The sequence below is a fragment of the Ctenopharyngodon idella genome, chromosome 24 (assembly GCF_019924925.1).
Source record: "Ctenopharyngodon idella isolate HZGC_01 chromosome 24, HZGC01, whole genome shotgun sequence".
NCBI classification, from domain to species: Eukaryota; Metazoa; Chordata; class Actinopteri; order Cypriniformes; family Xenocyprididae; genus Ctenopharyngodon; species Ctenopharyngodon idella.
In genome coordinates this window covers 28,016,621-28,032,924 of record NC_067243.1, presented here as the reverse complement: position 1 = coordinate 28,032,924, position 16,304 = coordinate 28,016,621, and the positions used below count along the sequence as shown (strand labels likewise).

At 38.9% G+C, this 16,304-nt stretch overlaps 4 protein-coding genes across 5 annotated transcripts in view; 2 read left to right on the top strand and 2 right to left on the bottom strand.

Moving 5' to 3' along the window:
- LOC127506760 (histone H4) overlaps positions 1-16,304 on the bottom strand; it is a 210,673-nt gene that overhangs the window by 12,753 nt on the left and 181,616 nt on the right. The gene's annotated exons all lie outside the window — the stretch shown is intronic.
- The window catches only part of LOC127506886 (histone H2B), a 95,011-nt gene that overhangs the window by 40,456 nt on the left and 38,251 nt on the right, over positions 1-16,304 (bottom strand). The window lies entirely within an intron of this gene.
- The window catches only part of LOC127506882 (histone H2B), a 51,152-nt gene that overhangs the window by 1,977 nt on the left and 32,871 nt on the right, over positions 1-16,304 (top strand). The window lies entirely within an intron of this gene.
- LOC127506902 (histone H2B-like) lies at positions 7,983-8,482 on the top strand. Its single transcript, XM_051883745.1, has one exon. The coding sequence runs from the start codon at positions 7,983-7,985 to the stop codon at positions 8,355-8,357; it is 375 nt and encodes a 124-aa protein (XP_051739705.1). The 3' UTR covers positions 8,358-8,482.

Below are 16,304 nucleotides of genomic sequence, written 5' to 3'. Positions count from 1 at the left end.
TGATTGAGCTATTAACACAACGCGAGTATCTATCTATCTAATCTATCATTTCAGTTAGATCGTTTTAATAAAATATTTGACATTAACGGTTTTAAACTTTAAAAAGCTCCAAATGGAGCAATGCCTACGAAGATAAATTTGCTCCGCCCACTTCCGGCCTCAGGCTGTTAGTCTAGCGCTGTCGTCCTCTGACTGTCATGATGTATGGTTCTGCAGTTCTGCAGTTAGTCCTATCTCACGCTGCGAGACGGGAGAATGAAGGCCGGGATGGGAAAGACTCAGTCTGGCCCCATTTCATTGTTTGTCGGTGGGACGGGAGGATGAAGGCAGAGGCGGACTTCAACATTGCATTTTCGCACCCCGAAACATGATGTGGAACAAAACCAACTGTGACTCTGGGTGGTCCTTGGCCAAATGAAAGCTGCTATGGTGTCCAAACTTTTGTCGTCAGTCTGAAGTTCTGGCAACACGAGACTACATCCCTATAGGCTTAAGCTATGCAGACTGTTCCCGGAAACCGAAATTATAGTTCTCCTCCCGAGTCTTTGGGTCTATGGGGCTGTCACGGAATGAACGAATGACTCAGATCTGAAGACTCTAGGGGTGAACTAATACTTTCTCTTGCTGCTTCCCAATTAGCATACTATACATCCTAAATAGTATTTGAAATTAGAATTAGTGTGTCCGAAATCGTAGTTTGTTGAAAAGAGCATTCCAAAGATACCCGAATGGTCTACTTTTTCCGAAGTGCAGATCCATGCACACTAATGGCTAATATTGCCCACAACCCATTGCATGTTGGATGAGGATTCGATTAGAACTACAAACACAAATAAAAAGTGTTAAAAACTACAAACGTGCTAGTCTGACGATTAAGGAGAGGGGTTTGAGTGATTAATAATCAGTATCTAACCTAACAAAGATATTTATCCAATTTTATCCATATTATATTTCATCTGCAACAGCATTGTGAACTTTTGTAAAGATATGTTTGGTCATTAACTTTTAAATGCATCATTAAGCTATGCAAATTGCAAACACATGATGAGAGTTCTCCTCATGAAAACCTCATGACTAGCAGATCAGCGTGCTACATTTCTGAAGCAGATAACCAAATCTAATGTATAGTTTGAGGAATAAAGAGAGAGGGCCTTAATATGGTAGATACCATAATTAATTACTGTAACTCACCCTTCATATGAAAATGACAAAATGTCAGCTAGAGAATAGATTCAGTCGTATGGAACAGTGACAATTTACTGTAACATTTACTGCAAACTGTTTCACCACAAGAACGCATGGCTGCTGTCTTCATCACAACATTTAATAACACACTGGATAGATAATATTACAAACACTATCAATTTTAGTCAATCACGCAAGTTAGGTAATTTAAGAGTATTTCTAATTTGTCAACTAGCAAGTATTACTGCAACATCTCCTGTTATCTTTGGGGTCTATTTGACCCCATGCAATGTTTAACGCCTCTAAACATATGATTGACATCATTTTTTTTTATTTTTTTTTTGCTTCATATTTAATGACTCTTCCTCAGTTAATGGGGAAAACTGGGTAAACATACATTTTTCACGATGATATGTTTTCAGTGTCCTGTACACATTTTGTAGCATTGGTGATCTTTGGGGTCAATTTGACCCCAGGCTCATTTATCTGTATAAAACATATTAGAAATATAACAATTTTTACACATATTTGTTTTAGATACTGAGGTCATTATGAAATGCAATTTCATAATCTTCAAACTTTTAGGGCTCTAACCTATCATAACCATACCTGTAGTATTGCGATTATCTCTCAACCACAAGGAGGTATATTACCTTTAAAAAATGGCAATTTATTATGGCCCTGCTCCCCACGTGAATGATAGGGTAAAGCCATGGCCAAAAGTTTTGGCAGTTCTCTGCAGTGGGTCGTTGTCTCAGAAACCCTAATTAAATGAACTGCTTGTTAAATTTTGTGTTTTGCAAAGTTAGCTGCTTCAGTTGTTGTGGTGTAGATTCACATAGTTTCTAAATTATTGTGCAGAGTGATCAGATGCATTTTACATACTGTATTTGCAAAACGCTTCATTGGCCAAAAAAAAAAAAAAGGACCTGTTTTTGTCCCCGGTAAAAAGTGACCAGCTAGCATAAGAATCACATCAGCACATGGGAAAGTGCGAACAAGTTCTAGTCAGTAGGAAGAAGAGCTTCTAATCATTGTATTCTTGTGTCATCAATGGTTACCTCTAAAGAAAGACATGCAGCCATCATCACTTTGCAGCAATTTCTTTGCATGTGAGGCCATTTTGATGCAAAGAATAGTGCACCTGAAAGACACATTTACTGGATCATCAAGAACTTCAAGATGAGAAATTCAACTGCAATGAAGAAGGCTTCAGAACTGACCCCAGAATTGACCCCAGTGGGGAAAAAATGTTGCTAGATTTGAGGGTAACAGGAGTTTGTTAAACATTTGAAGCCTACAGACAGTCCTCAAGATATTATTCCTCAACGCATGTTTTTAAAGAGGTTTTTAATGTTATTGGCCCAAGCAGGGGTGCCGCTAAGGGGTAGAAAGTTAGGACGATTCTAAGGGCCCACGCACTTTTGGGGCCACCAGAGATCCGTTTTATTAGTAGTTACAGTACTAGTAATAATGTAATAGAAATTATAAATGTAAAATCTACCAAAGAGTTACAAATAGAAAACGGAGCTTTATTTGCGGTAATGTTAGCGCTAGTTGAGTGGCCAAGCACTACCTGACAGTCAATTCAATGTTCAATAGGTTACGTTTTTCACCACTGAAAATGAAAATAATGTAATCTCGGTCCAGATGGATCTTTAATTTGTAGCCAATTGCCAGCATTCTCTTGTTGTCTAACTATGTTAGCAGACTTTAGCTAACTACAACCGTGCATTCTAGCTAGCGAGTAACTAGTTCACTAATGACGTCTACGTCCACCTCATACACAGATGCAACCTCGCCCTCACCCACTCTTCCCCAGGAAGTTCCCACAACTCTTCTCCCAGATGAAGAAGGAAGTAATCAGTATGTCACTGAGATTTTGCCTGTGAAAACCAGACTAAAGCATCAAATCTAAATTATTATGAGATAAAGAACATCGCAGTTTGATATCAAGCATTCATTTTTACTATGATTTCAAACTCTGGCATGATCTTACTCAGTCAATATTAAAGATATCAATGTTATATTTTCACAGAATGTTCTTTACATTATGTAGAATGATTTTATGTAGAAAACCGTAAAAAAAAAAAAAGTTTTCACAGGCAAGGTCACAATTATCTACAGTATATGAAGCTAAAGGTTTTTGGGTTAGGGTTCATAATGTAGAACACTTTTAACATTGTATACTGTATGTGCATAGGTTGCTAGCGAGCACAATACAGCTGTTAAGCTAATTGTCACATTTAGCTGAATCTAGTTTTCTTAGAAGATCATGATTGAGAAATTTTGGATACTGCTGGAAATGCTGGTATTACAAAGGTATTCTATTTATTATTTTAGGATTTTTTTTGTTTGCCCCAGTGAACCATTTCTATTAATATAACTGATTAAGTAGTCAGACTCTTTCAGCAGAATGGTGTGGTACAGAAACTCTATGTCCAAGTAGAACAGGTTCTGAATGAATTTATATTTTTTGGATATTCTAGAGCCAGGATGTTACTCAAGCCAGTCTGTCAGAGAGGACACAGAAAGTGATTTAAAAACAGCAGATGAGGCTCAGGACAGTATCAGTAGCAGCACGGATGAGGAGGAGGAAGCAGTGAGGAGCTTACAGTACAAGGAACAGAGTAATGCTAAGATGGACACTTTAGATACTGAGCCACATGACCTGCTGTCAGCTGACCCAGGTTTGTGGCCTACAAAATTAAGTGACAAAGACAGAACAACTATCGTTAGTAAATTGGCACAAAGAGAAATGTCTAATGATTCACAGGGAAAGCCATTTCCAGACTACTTGAAATACAGTAAGGCAGCAAATGGTAGAGAAAAGATGAAAAGGGATTGGTTAATTTATAGTGAGAGTGCAGATGCACTGTTTTGCATCCCATGTGTTCTTTTCTCTCATGGGCAGAAAAGACCTTCTTACAAGATGTGTGATGTTAAGTGGCATCGTATGTATGATTAAAAAATCCCAAACCATGAAAATAACAGGGCTCACAGGGACTGCTATATAAATGGAAAAACCTGCAGTGTTCTATAAGATCTGCAAGTGGCATCGACATTCAGATGCAGAGAGAGTTACAGTCTGAAATTGAGAGAAACAAAGCTCTCTTGCAGAGGCTCCTTGCTGTGACTGCACTTGGCGTCAAGGAATTTACCATTCAGAGGTAAAACTAAAGACTTAGTGATGTCCATAATGGCAATTTCTTAGGCACTCTAGAGCTTTTGTCCCTTTATGATCCACTGTTGAAAGACCACTTAGAGAAAGTCAAGGCATCCAAAAAAGAATGCAGGTTAACCCATTATTTGAGCCAAGACGTCCAAAATGAGTTCACTGAATTGTGTGGCAAAAGAGTACAGAAAACAATCTTGAAGGAAAGGGATGATGCCATATATTATGGGATAATTTGTGACTCTACGCCTGACATTTCCCACACTGAGCAGAATGTTTTGCACATGCGATATGTGCATTATAATAAAAATGTGAATGAATGGGAGATTACTGAAAGATTCCTTGAATTCAAGGATTTCTACAAGAAAACAGGAAGTGAAATAGCAGGGATGATAGTGTGCTTATGGATCGAGGGATATACATCAGTGATCGCAGGGGGCAAGGGTATGATAACGGGGCAAATATGTCAGGGAAGATCAAGGGAGTCCAGGCCCAAATAATACAAAAAAATAATCTTGCCACATTTTCACCTTGTGCCTCCCATACATTGAATCTTGTGGGTGTGCATGCTGCAGGGTCAGGCCCTGAAGTGTCAACATTTTTTGGCTACATCAATCGCCTGTACAGTTTTGTAAGTGCCAGTCCACAGCGATGGGCTATATACAAAGACACAATAGGCTGCTCTGTACACAGCTTATCTGACACTCGCTGGAGTGCTCGAATTGATGCTGTCAAGCCTGTGGCATACTGAGCACATGCAGTCTTTCAAATGAGGCCAGGGCGGAAGCTTTTGGGCTCAGAAAGTACTTTACCTCATTTGATGCTATTGTGCTTTTGACCATTTGGGTAAAAGTTTTGCAGTGCATTGATGACAGGAGTAAATTTCTCCAGTCAGGGAAAATATCCCTTGAGGCTGAGGCAGCTAATGTAAGGGATCTTAAAAATGAGATGCAAAATCTCAGGGATAGTCGGGATGCTCTTCTCTCAGAGGCATCCTTGATTGCCAGTCAGATGGGGGTGCCATCTAAATTTAATAAGGAGCTGGGTCATGAGAGGAAGAGAAAGAGATTATCTGACGTGATTTGGACACGCGCTTCCAAACAACTGCAGGTATTGTAGAGGAATTTGCTGCCATATTAAAACTGGGGCAGTTGCGTGACAGTGATATTGCAACTGTGTGTCAACCACTCATATTAGTAAGTATACTAGGGATCTCACACCTCAGTTTGTGGCTGAAATCATGCATCTCAATTCAATATTTTCAGCCACTTTCCCCTCTGATTGTTCTCCTCTTGCTCTCCTTAATGCAATTCATAAAATGCAACTCCAGAGCATTTTTGGAGAGGTGTGCATTGCCCTGAGGATATTTTGCACTCTTCCCGTCACTGTTGCCAGTGGAGAGAGAGTATTTAGTAAGCTTAAATTGATAAAGAGTTACTCGAGATCAACCATGTCTCAGGAGAGGTTGAACAACCTTGCCATACTGTCCATTGAAAGCCAGTTGGCTTTAAGACTGGATTTTAAGGATTTGATTGAGGATTTTGCCAGCAAGAATGCCAGGCGTTTAGCTTTTGGCATTTAAGTCACTGGAAGGTTAAACAGAAGACCATTTTCTAATTTATGTTTTGTCTAATTTATTGTTAAAATTCACTGTTGCAGTCAGTGTATTGCATTTTGCACTCTGTATATACGTTTATGTTGAATATTTTTTATTGTGGATTTTGCCACCAAGGAGTTTGACTTTTGGCACTGGGTTAAAGAAAAGACCATATTCTTATTAATGCAATGTCTAATTGTTTGTTAAAAGTCACTGTTGCAGTGTATTGCATATTGTACTCTGTTTATATGTTTGTATTTAATATAATATATGTTTAAACATTGTTTAAGAATGTTGCATTTTCTATAAATATTTGAGTACTGTATTTTTCTATTACATTTCATTTGTTTAATAAATCATCTGCTAGCTACAGCCGTTGTAGGTCTCTGACTAAATACTAATGCCTAGTGGTCAAAAGCAATAGTAATATAGTAATAGTACACAATAGCAGACAAAGATTTTGGTTAGCTTAGCTAGCTTGGCTTGTATGTTTGGTGCGGAATGGGTGCCGTAGGGGGCCCAACTTCATATTCTTTCATAGGTCCCAAAATTGCTGGTGGCGCCCCTGGGCCCAAGGATTTTGGATTTTGTGCCTCCTAATCTCAATCTTGGTCCACTGGCCCCATATAATAAAGTGGTTATGACGAATTATTTGACAAAGCTTTTAAATTTGATAAGCAAATAAACGTTGTTGTCAAATCCAACTTTTTGTTTCTCAACGGCTCTGGCCCCTCCAACGCTCTTCTTCTTCTTCTGTGGATTTATTGGCGGGTTGCAAACCAACTGGAAAGGTGCATACCGCCACCTACTGTGCTGGAGTATGACGAAGCTGATACATGGAAGATTTTCTATATTCTGTATTTCAGGCCACTATTCCTCAAGAACGTCATTAATGCTGTAATTTTTCTACCAGACTCTATTCCTGTCTTTAAAATATTGTATATGGTGAAATCTGTAATACCCAAAGCTTGCATATCTCTTATAAGCTCAATTCTTTCTTGTTCAAATTTTTTACATCAAAACATGTTCTACAGTTTTCATTTCTGGACATACATTACAAAAACCAGAGTTGTGTTTGCCCATGATATATAGTGTTGCATTAAGATTGGTGTGACCCATTCTTAATCTTGTAAATATAATAAATTCTTTTCTTTTTAAATATTATGACTAATTTGACCTTGTTTTATATTATTTTGTTTTCTATAAAAATTCCTTTCTTACATGAGTATTTCCCAGTATTTCTGCCATTTACTCCCACAAGCTTGTTGAATCAAAGACTTCCATTCTGCCCTGCTTAAAGTGACTGCTTTTTTAATATTATCCACTTTGAGTGCTTCCTTGGAAATTTTATCTGCCGTTTCATTTCCTTGTATCCCAACATGTGCTGGTACTGCACTACAATTCTCAGTTGTCTTAATCTAAATAAAATAATCAGAATTTCCATCAGTATGTCTTACCTACATGATTGAAAGGCTTGCAAGCTTAAAAGTGATCCCGCCAACACTCACTCCGTCCAATGATCTTTCAGTGTGATTATGTAACATTCTTATTATTTGCATTCAGCAAATGGAGACACACAATATATATGTACAACTCTGTTACATAAGCAGTAAAGGAGCTTTTGTGTTAGAGAGACTTTCTGGTATGAAAAGCTATCTTATTACTTTCCTCGAATTCTTGCAATGTGTTTATAATGATTTTTCAAATTATACGATCGTACAGAATACTTGTCTTTTCAAAATTGTATCAAAACGAAAATAAAGAGCGGGAAAGGGGAAACGGAGTTGTGTGGGTGTCACTCAAACATTTGGCGGTAGGCGGGGCTATATCTTTTAACCGCCTGTGGTTCCGCTCATGATATTTTGAGTTGTCCAATGAAATATGAGTGTATGGGTTCGGCCAATGAAAACAGGCAATCAGAAGGTTCCCATATCACTTTGAAAATTAGCATGGGCAATAAATAAATGCTTCTGCATTCGCGTCAGAGAATACATTGCTTCGTCGATTTTGTAATCACGCAGCGTCATGCCTGAGCCAGCAAAGTCCGCGCCTAAGAAAGGCTCCAAGAAGGCCGTCACGAAGATCGCCGGTAAGGGAGGAAAGAAGCGCAAGAGGTCTAGGAAGGAGAGTTACGCTATCTACGTCTACAAAGTCCTGAAGCAGGTTCATCCTGACACCGGTATCTCTTCCAAGGCGATGGGCATCATGAACTCTTTCGTCAACGACATCTTCGAGCGCATCGCCGGTGAGTCGTCTCGTCTCGCTCACTACAACAAGCGCTCCACCATCACTTCTAGAGAGATCCAGACCGCCGTGCGTCTGCTGCTGCCCGGAGAGCTGGCCAAACACGCCGTGTCCGAGGGCACCAAGGCCGTTACCAAATACACCAGCTCCAAGTAGAGATTTAACCAAGACTCAGTCACCTTAAAGGCTCTTTTAAGAGCCACCCATCTTCTCGTTTAAGAGAGTTTATAATGCTTGCAGTTCATTCAAGTTTTAACTTGTTTTTGTCTCCGCCTCAGTCTTGGATGCTTGTTTTTGAATCTTTAACACTCCGAAAAACCAAGATGTGACTATCATTCCTAAAACACTTACTGTTTTCAGGTGTATCCCCCTGTATATTATTTAACTTACTCAAAATCAATGCTAATTACAAGTTCTTATATCAGCTTGTGTACAAATGTGTATATATAGTATTGTATGGGACTAGCAAAACAGAGATCATAATTATTTTTTGAGAAGTCAAAACACTACGCTCGTTCTTAATTAAAATATCTTCTGATATGGGACACTGTTTTTCCAGCCTTTCCAAGCGTTCAGCACATCCATCTGTTTAATGACACCGATAAAACTGTAGGGTTGCCAACACACAACTTCCGTCTCACACTGCCATGAATGAAATTTATGCTGGAAACGGTAACGAGAGTCCTCTACATTTAGACTCAAGAACAATTACCAATGTATTCAGGGGCTGCATGTGTGTCTTCTTACAGAACTTGCTACTTCTGACCTCTTTACTTTTCCTTATCTAATTAGTCATTTTAAACTGTCTTTCTGCTCTACATCTGATTATATCAAGCTTCTATTGTATGACCTACAACTTTTTATATACTATAACATTTTGGCCTATTTACTGCACCTTTTTGCCACAATGTTGACCATACAAAACTAAATGTCATTTTTGTTTTTAATAAACTAGGCAGTATAAATCTGGCTGGTACTATTAGCAAAATTAATAGGGACAGTTTCTAAAAAAAAGTGTATCTAGTACAACATTAGGCTTAAATACATGGATAATTTGCATATTGCATTATTAAGACGTAATTAAAAATGAATTGTTGGATCCTTTAAGGGATAGTTCACCGAAAAGTGATGCGACGGCAGCTACAGTACAACGGCGCTAGTGCGCTCACCACACCAGCTGTAGGTGGAGAGGAGAGAGAGTTATAGCGCCAATTCAATGGATGAGGGTTATTAGGAGGCCATGATTGCTAAGGGCCAATGGAGGGAATTTGGCCAGGCACTGGGCCTACCCTTACACCCCTACTCTTTACGATGGGATTTTTAATGACCACAGAGAGTCAGGACCTCGGTTTAACGTCAAGTCATCTTCGTTTATATAGCTCTTTTCACAATACATATTGTTTCAAAGCAGCTTCACAGTGACAACAGGAAAATTATTTATGAGCTAAAGCTGGTTTTTGATTGAATCACTTCCGTTGTAAAAATTGTTAATTATTACGTTAGGGGCTGCTTAAATGACACCTTTCCTACTGAAAAACAAAAAAAAAAAAAAAAATGAATACCTTTAATGCATTCTTGCCATTTGTTTAGTCTATAGGTTTGCATGTTTGAGTGTGTATGTGCGCAGAAGCTTTCTTTAAAAAAAAAAGTGATATTTGCCAAATTACTTGTCTGGTCCGCATAATACAGAAAAATTAGTTGTGTCCGCGGATCTATGCAAACTGGAATCATTTTGATAACGTTTTTTCTATACATAGGGAAAGGAAAGGAAAGAAGGCCTTCGCAGGAGATAATTTAGTTGAAATGTCAGGGCTGCGTTATCACCGTGTTTAGACGCAGGTCCTCCATCTCATCTAGATACGGCCTGGATCTGGCAGGCTGCGGCAAACCTTGGGATAAACAGAGAGAGACTAATATTAGCGTAGATGCCATTCTTCTTATGATGTAACGTTAGCGAGTATATCAGGTGTTATGGGAAGTGTTCCCGGTTCCGGCTGACCTAATCTATGCAGCCTAACAATTTACATGATTTGAATTATAGAAGTAGATAATGTGTTATGTGTATGCAAGTTTAAACAGATGTGTTTTCAGTCTAGATTTAAACTGGCAGAGTGTGTCTGCTTCCCGAACAGTGATAGGAAGACTGTTCCAAAGTTTAAGTGCTAAACAGGAAAAGGATCTGCCACCTGCAGTTGATTTTGATAGGTATTATCAACCGGCCTGAATTCTGAGTTTGCAATAGATGTGAAGGACTATAATGCATTAAGAGCTCGCTCAGGTACTGGGGAGCTAAACCATTTAGCGCTTTGTAGGTAAGTAGCAAGATTTTAAAATCTATACAATGTTTAATAGGGAGCCAGTGCAGTGTTGACAGAATCGGGCTAATATGGTCATACTTCCTGGTTCTGGTAAAAACTCTAGCTGCTGCATTTTGGACCAGCTGTAGCGTGAACTAACTGCTCCGCATTTGTCATTGAGAGCATATGTCGTAGTGTAGATATATTTTTAAGATGGAAGAATGCGGTTTTACAGATGCTAGAAACATGGCTTTCAAATGAAAGATTGGTGTCAAAGAGCACACCCAGGTTCCTAACTGACAACGAAAACTTAACAGAGCAGCCATCAAGTGTTAGACTGTGTTCTAGGTTATTACGTGAAGAAGTTTTTCGTCCAAAAATTAGAATCTCTGTTTTTCTGAATTTAGTAGTAGGAAATTACTGATCATCCATTTTTTTTATATCAGCTATGCATTCCATTAATTTCGTGAATTTGTAAGTTTCATCAGGGCTCGCAGAAATATAGAGCTGAGTATCATCAGCGTTACAGTGAAAACTAACACCATGCTTCCTAATGATATCTCCCAAGGGTAGCATGTACAGAGTGAAAAGCAACGGTCCTAGTACTGAGCCTTGCGATACTCTATATTGAACTTGTGATCGATATCTCTTCTTTTACTTCTACAAACTGATAACGTTCAGATAAGTAAGATTTGAACCATGACAATGCAATTCCACTAATGCCAACATAATTTTCAAGTCTATTCAAAAGAATATTGTAGTCGATAGTGTCAAAATCAGCACTGAGATCTAGTGACACTAATAGAGAGATACAACCATGATCTGATGATAAGAGCAAATCATTTGTAACTCTAATGAGAGCAGTCTCAGTACTATGGTATGGTCTAAATCCTGACTGGAAATCCTCACAGATACCATTTCTTTCCAAGAAGAAACATAGTTGCGATGATTATGCCTTTTCTAGTATTTTTGACAGAAAAGGCAGATTCGAGATCGACCTGTAATTGACTAGTTCTCTAGGATCAAGTTGTGGTTTTTTAAAAAGAGGTTTAATGATAGCCAGCTTAAAAGTTTTTGGTACGTATCCTAGTGATAAAGATGAATTAACAATATTAAGAAGAGGCTCTATGACCTCTGGAAGCATCTCTTTCAATAGCTTAGTCGGTATAGGGTCTAACATACATGTTGATTTTGATGATTTAACAAGTTTAGACAATTCTTCCTGTCCTAAAGCAACGAATGAATGGAATTTTTCCTCAGGGACACTACAGTGCTCTGGCTGACGCATTACTGTAGTAGACGGTTGCATGGTTATAATTTTCTCTCTAATATTGTCAATGTTACGTCCAAGGACGTATGTTTTGTTTTGTTTTTGTTTTTCCCTTTCTCCCTGTTTTTCCTCTCTCTCTACTTCCATAAGCAGGAAGTAATGGCTGCCACCTGACTCCAATGATTGGTAATCTGACTTGAGTGGAGGAGGAGAGAAAGCTGTGGGGATTTAAGCAGCACCATTGCACAGAGCAGGGTGTGTGTGTGTGGAGGCTGTGCTGCAAGGCTTCTTTTCCCAACCCCAAAAGCCTTATTTGTTGTTTTGATTTATACCTTGTTGATTATTTATTTATTTATTTATTTATTTATTTATTTATTTATTTATTTATTTATTTTTATGTGTTACTGTGTTGACACTCTTGTTGTACTTGGTGCTACCAGAAAACCCTTTTGTTATGTTGTGAACAACAGTTAAGATGGCATTCCAGGGACCAGTTTCCGACAGGGCCCCTCTCTAACTGCTGGTGTGTAAGAAGATGTGCCACACTGTGTTTGGATCTTTGGTGAATGAACATAAACAAATGTTCAGCAACATCAGATAAGATGTTAGGACAACTACCAGACACCTCTTCCAGAGCAGGAAGGGGAACCTTCTGCACCCACCAAAACTAAGGAGAGGACTTCTCATTGGACGACACATTGACTCTAACCACCAAACTCATTCCTAAGATTGAGGCAAGGACTGCCATATAAATTCCTTCAGGACCCCCTGGATGGAGCAGCAGTGACTGAAATAAAGAGAAGCCACAGAGATCTATCTAAATCCATTCATACCTATGTTTGGAGGCCTTCATTTGATCGAAACTGCATCACATCCACTCCGTCTTCATGCAAAGCACAGTTTATGTTAATGGTTACTGACTGTTAAAACAACAGGTCATGGGACAGTCCTGTTAACAGATAAACAAATGCATGGACGATGATTTAATCATTTCATATTGTGTCTGGTGTCTATCTGTTCCCTATGATGCCTTTAATAATTTGAAAGAGGTTTGGTAAAGAAATAATGCATGGGTAAAATGTTAAAGGCACTATTTTAACACTGTACTTTATGCTATGCAAATGAGTTCCACACTAGGGTGGGCAACACCGGGGTTGCTTCAGATAACAGTGGCCAATCACACTCCAGGATCGGCAAGGTGCCACATTTCAATCTCCTCCTCATTAGAAAGGGATAAATATGTCCCCCGGGTAGACACACCCTTGTTCTGCGTTTCCAGCTCGACGGGGAAGGAGACATTAACAGACACCCCACGTCCCGAGTTTCTGACCTGACGAGGAAAGAGACTACAAGACGGTTAAGGTGAAGCTTTCGCGAGCAAAACCTTTTACATTGCTTTCAGCTGCACTCTAGCTGCAAAAAGGGCCCCAGCATTGAGGGACTTCATCTGACCCTTACGGCTCCTACAGCAGCGCAGCCCAGTCCATAAAGGACCTCTGCATTGGTAGACATTGCCTGTACCACACGGCTCCTCAGCGACGCAGCCAGCCTGCAAAGGAACCTGTGAAGGTTCACCTGACCCAGCTGCCCAGTCCATCCTAAAGGACCCTCTTGGCGCAACCAAAGTTCAGCATCCTCCAGCCCAGCGTGGCACGACTATTGGATCGCAACTCTGCGCCCTCCCACTGCACGCAGCCTGCATCATCAGTGGAAGACGTCTCTGCTACCGGATTGATCACCCAACTGTGTGGAACGTAAATATAAACTTACCAAACCTCTTTCTAGAGACCTTGGCATTAGTTTATAGCATATGTTTTTCTAACCTGTTTAGATAACAGTTACTTGAGGTCAGCTTGTTACAAATAATAGGGATATTATTTGTTGAATGATAAATAAGCAATTATTTATCACCATTTTACCAGAGCCATTAGGTGGCTTCCATAAGAAGCATTCCCATACAGTTCTCTTCCATTCTACATTCAGTTCAACAGCATTGCATTTATCCATTCTGCGTTCACTTCATTTATTTGTTTCTTTGATTTAATTCAGTATTTTCCTTTAATTATTATTTTCCTATCTTTTAGAAGTGCATATTCATTATTTCATTACTAATCGTTGTGGTATTTACTCTTGTATGTCTATTGTTAATAAATTTCATTGATTTTATTATAACTGTGTCTTCCTTGTGTTGATGATCAAAGACTCTACTAGTTGGTCAGACTCTCACAAATCCTTCAGATAAATCAGTTGACCAACTCCCTCCAGTTTATATTAATTCTGAATTATTGAACAGCTCTTTTGGGGTGTTCTTAAATTGTTAAGATAGTATTCTTAACTGGTGCCCCGTATTACAAAAGGGGGGAGGGGTCATCTGATACACTCATAACCACACCTTAAGTGACATGTGATCAAAAATCACTACGTCACCGGTAAATGGAGTAAAAATCACTACAGTTATCATCTCTTTTGTACATACTTTTGTTATTGTTTCTTTCTCTACTAAGTTTATATTGTTAATTATTTGGGGAAGGGTTAGTAGAGAGGTGGGTGCCATTTTCTTTATATCTTCTTTTCTCTTGTTTAAGCTAGTTAGGGAGTTAGTTTATTATTGTATTTTGTTTTCTTTTCTTTTGTAGTTTAGTTAGTTTCTTCTTAATAGTTAGAGGGTTTATGTTTGTTATTTTGGCCTTGCCCCCTCTTGAAGCCTTAAAATCCTCCCACATTAGTAAATAAAAGAACTTGTTTTTGACATTGAGTTGCCTTTGGTCTTTGTTAAAGCCCTGGGGTTGGGAATTGCACCTTTGCTGCCTCCACACATCTCACCATTTTTATTCTGTTACCTGTTCCTCAAACCCTAGACTAGCTGGGGACGTAACAGTCAATCTTGCAAGTAAAGAAGTTCATAAAGTCATTACTGCTGTGCTGCTTGGAAACATCAGAAGTTGAAGCCCTATTTCTCGTTAATTTAGCCACTGTATTAAATAAATACCGAGGGTTGTATATTTTCTTCTAAAAGATTTGAGAAAAAAGCAGATCTAGAAGTTTTTAAGGCCTTTCTGTACTCAATCATTCTCTCTCTCTCCACGAAATGTGAAAAACTTCTAGTTTTGTTTTCTTCCAGCTACGCTCAATTTTTTTCTGGCAGCTCTCTTAAGAGCCAGAGTGTTCTCGTTGTACCACGCCATTGGATTAGTTTCCTTAATCTTCTTTAAGCGCAGAGGAGCAACTGAGTCTAATGTGCTGGAAAAGACATAGTCAGTAGTTTCTATTGCAACACCGAGGTCTTCTAAGCTATCTGGTATGCTAAGGCGATGAAACTGATCAGGAAGATTATTTATAAAGCAATCTTTAGTGGTAGAATTGATGGTTCTACCATATTTATGGCAGAGTGGCGGTTTTGCAGCCATGGCTAACTGTAGTATACACAAGACTAAATAATGATCTGAGATGTCATCGCTCTGCTGCAGAATTTCGACTGCATCAATGTTGATTCCATGTGACAATATTAGATCTAAAGTATGATTACAACAATGAGTGGGTCCTGACACGTGTTGTCTAACTCCAATAGAGTTTAGAATGTCTATAAATGCCAACCCCAATGCATCTTTATCATTATCTACATGGGTATTAAAATCACCAACAACAAGGACTTTATCCGCAGCTAGCACTAACTCTGATAGAAAATCAGCAAATTATTTGATAAAGTCTGTATGGTGCCCTGGTGGCCTGTATACAGTAGCCAGCACAAATGTCAACTTACATAACATTACATAAAGCACCATCACTTTGAAGGAATTATATTTGAAAGACTTATGAGTAATACTGAAGATTTTAATATAAATTACAGCAACACCTCCCCCTTTGCCTTTCGGACGAGGATTGTGTCGATGATCATAACCTTGAGGGCTAAACTCATTTAAAGTAATGTAATCGTCTGGTTTTAGCCAGGTTTCTGTTAAACACAGCAAATCTAGTTTATTGTCTGTGATAATATCATTTACAATACGTGCTTTTGAAGAAAGGGATCTAATATTCACCATCCCAAGCTTTATCATTTATCAGTATTATCTCTGTTTTTTATTTGTTGAACATCAATTAAATTTTTACACTTAAATGGCTTTGGAAGTTTTTTGTATACTAATTTGGGGTACAGACACAGTCTCTATGTGATAATATCTAGGTGAAAGAGTTTCTATGTGTTGGACTTCTGTGACGTGAGACGGCTAGCAGATGGTCAGTTTAGCCAGTCTGTCTGCTGCTTCCTGACCTGGGCCTCAGTTTGTCATGTTTCAGCTCTAAGACTATGTGCCATATTACTAGAGAGAAGAGCAGCACCATCCCAGGAGGGATGGATACCATCTCTTTTCAACAGGTCAGGTCTGCCCCAAAAACTTTTCCAATTGTCTATGAAACCTATATTATTCTGCGGACACCACTTAGACAGCCAGCCATTGAGTGATGATAACTGAAGGACGGTGCTTGTTACAGTACAGTACAGTCACTATACTGGGGTATTAGGACCCACACAGACCATAG

What these genes read in the sequence shown, in the direction of transcription:
- LOC127506902 (XM_051883745.1), top strand. Translation starts at nt 7,983, where the DNA reads ATGCCTGAGCCAGCAAAGTCCGCGCCTAAGAAAGGCTCCAAGAAGGCC.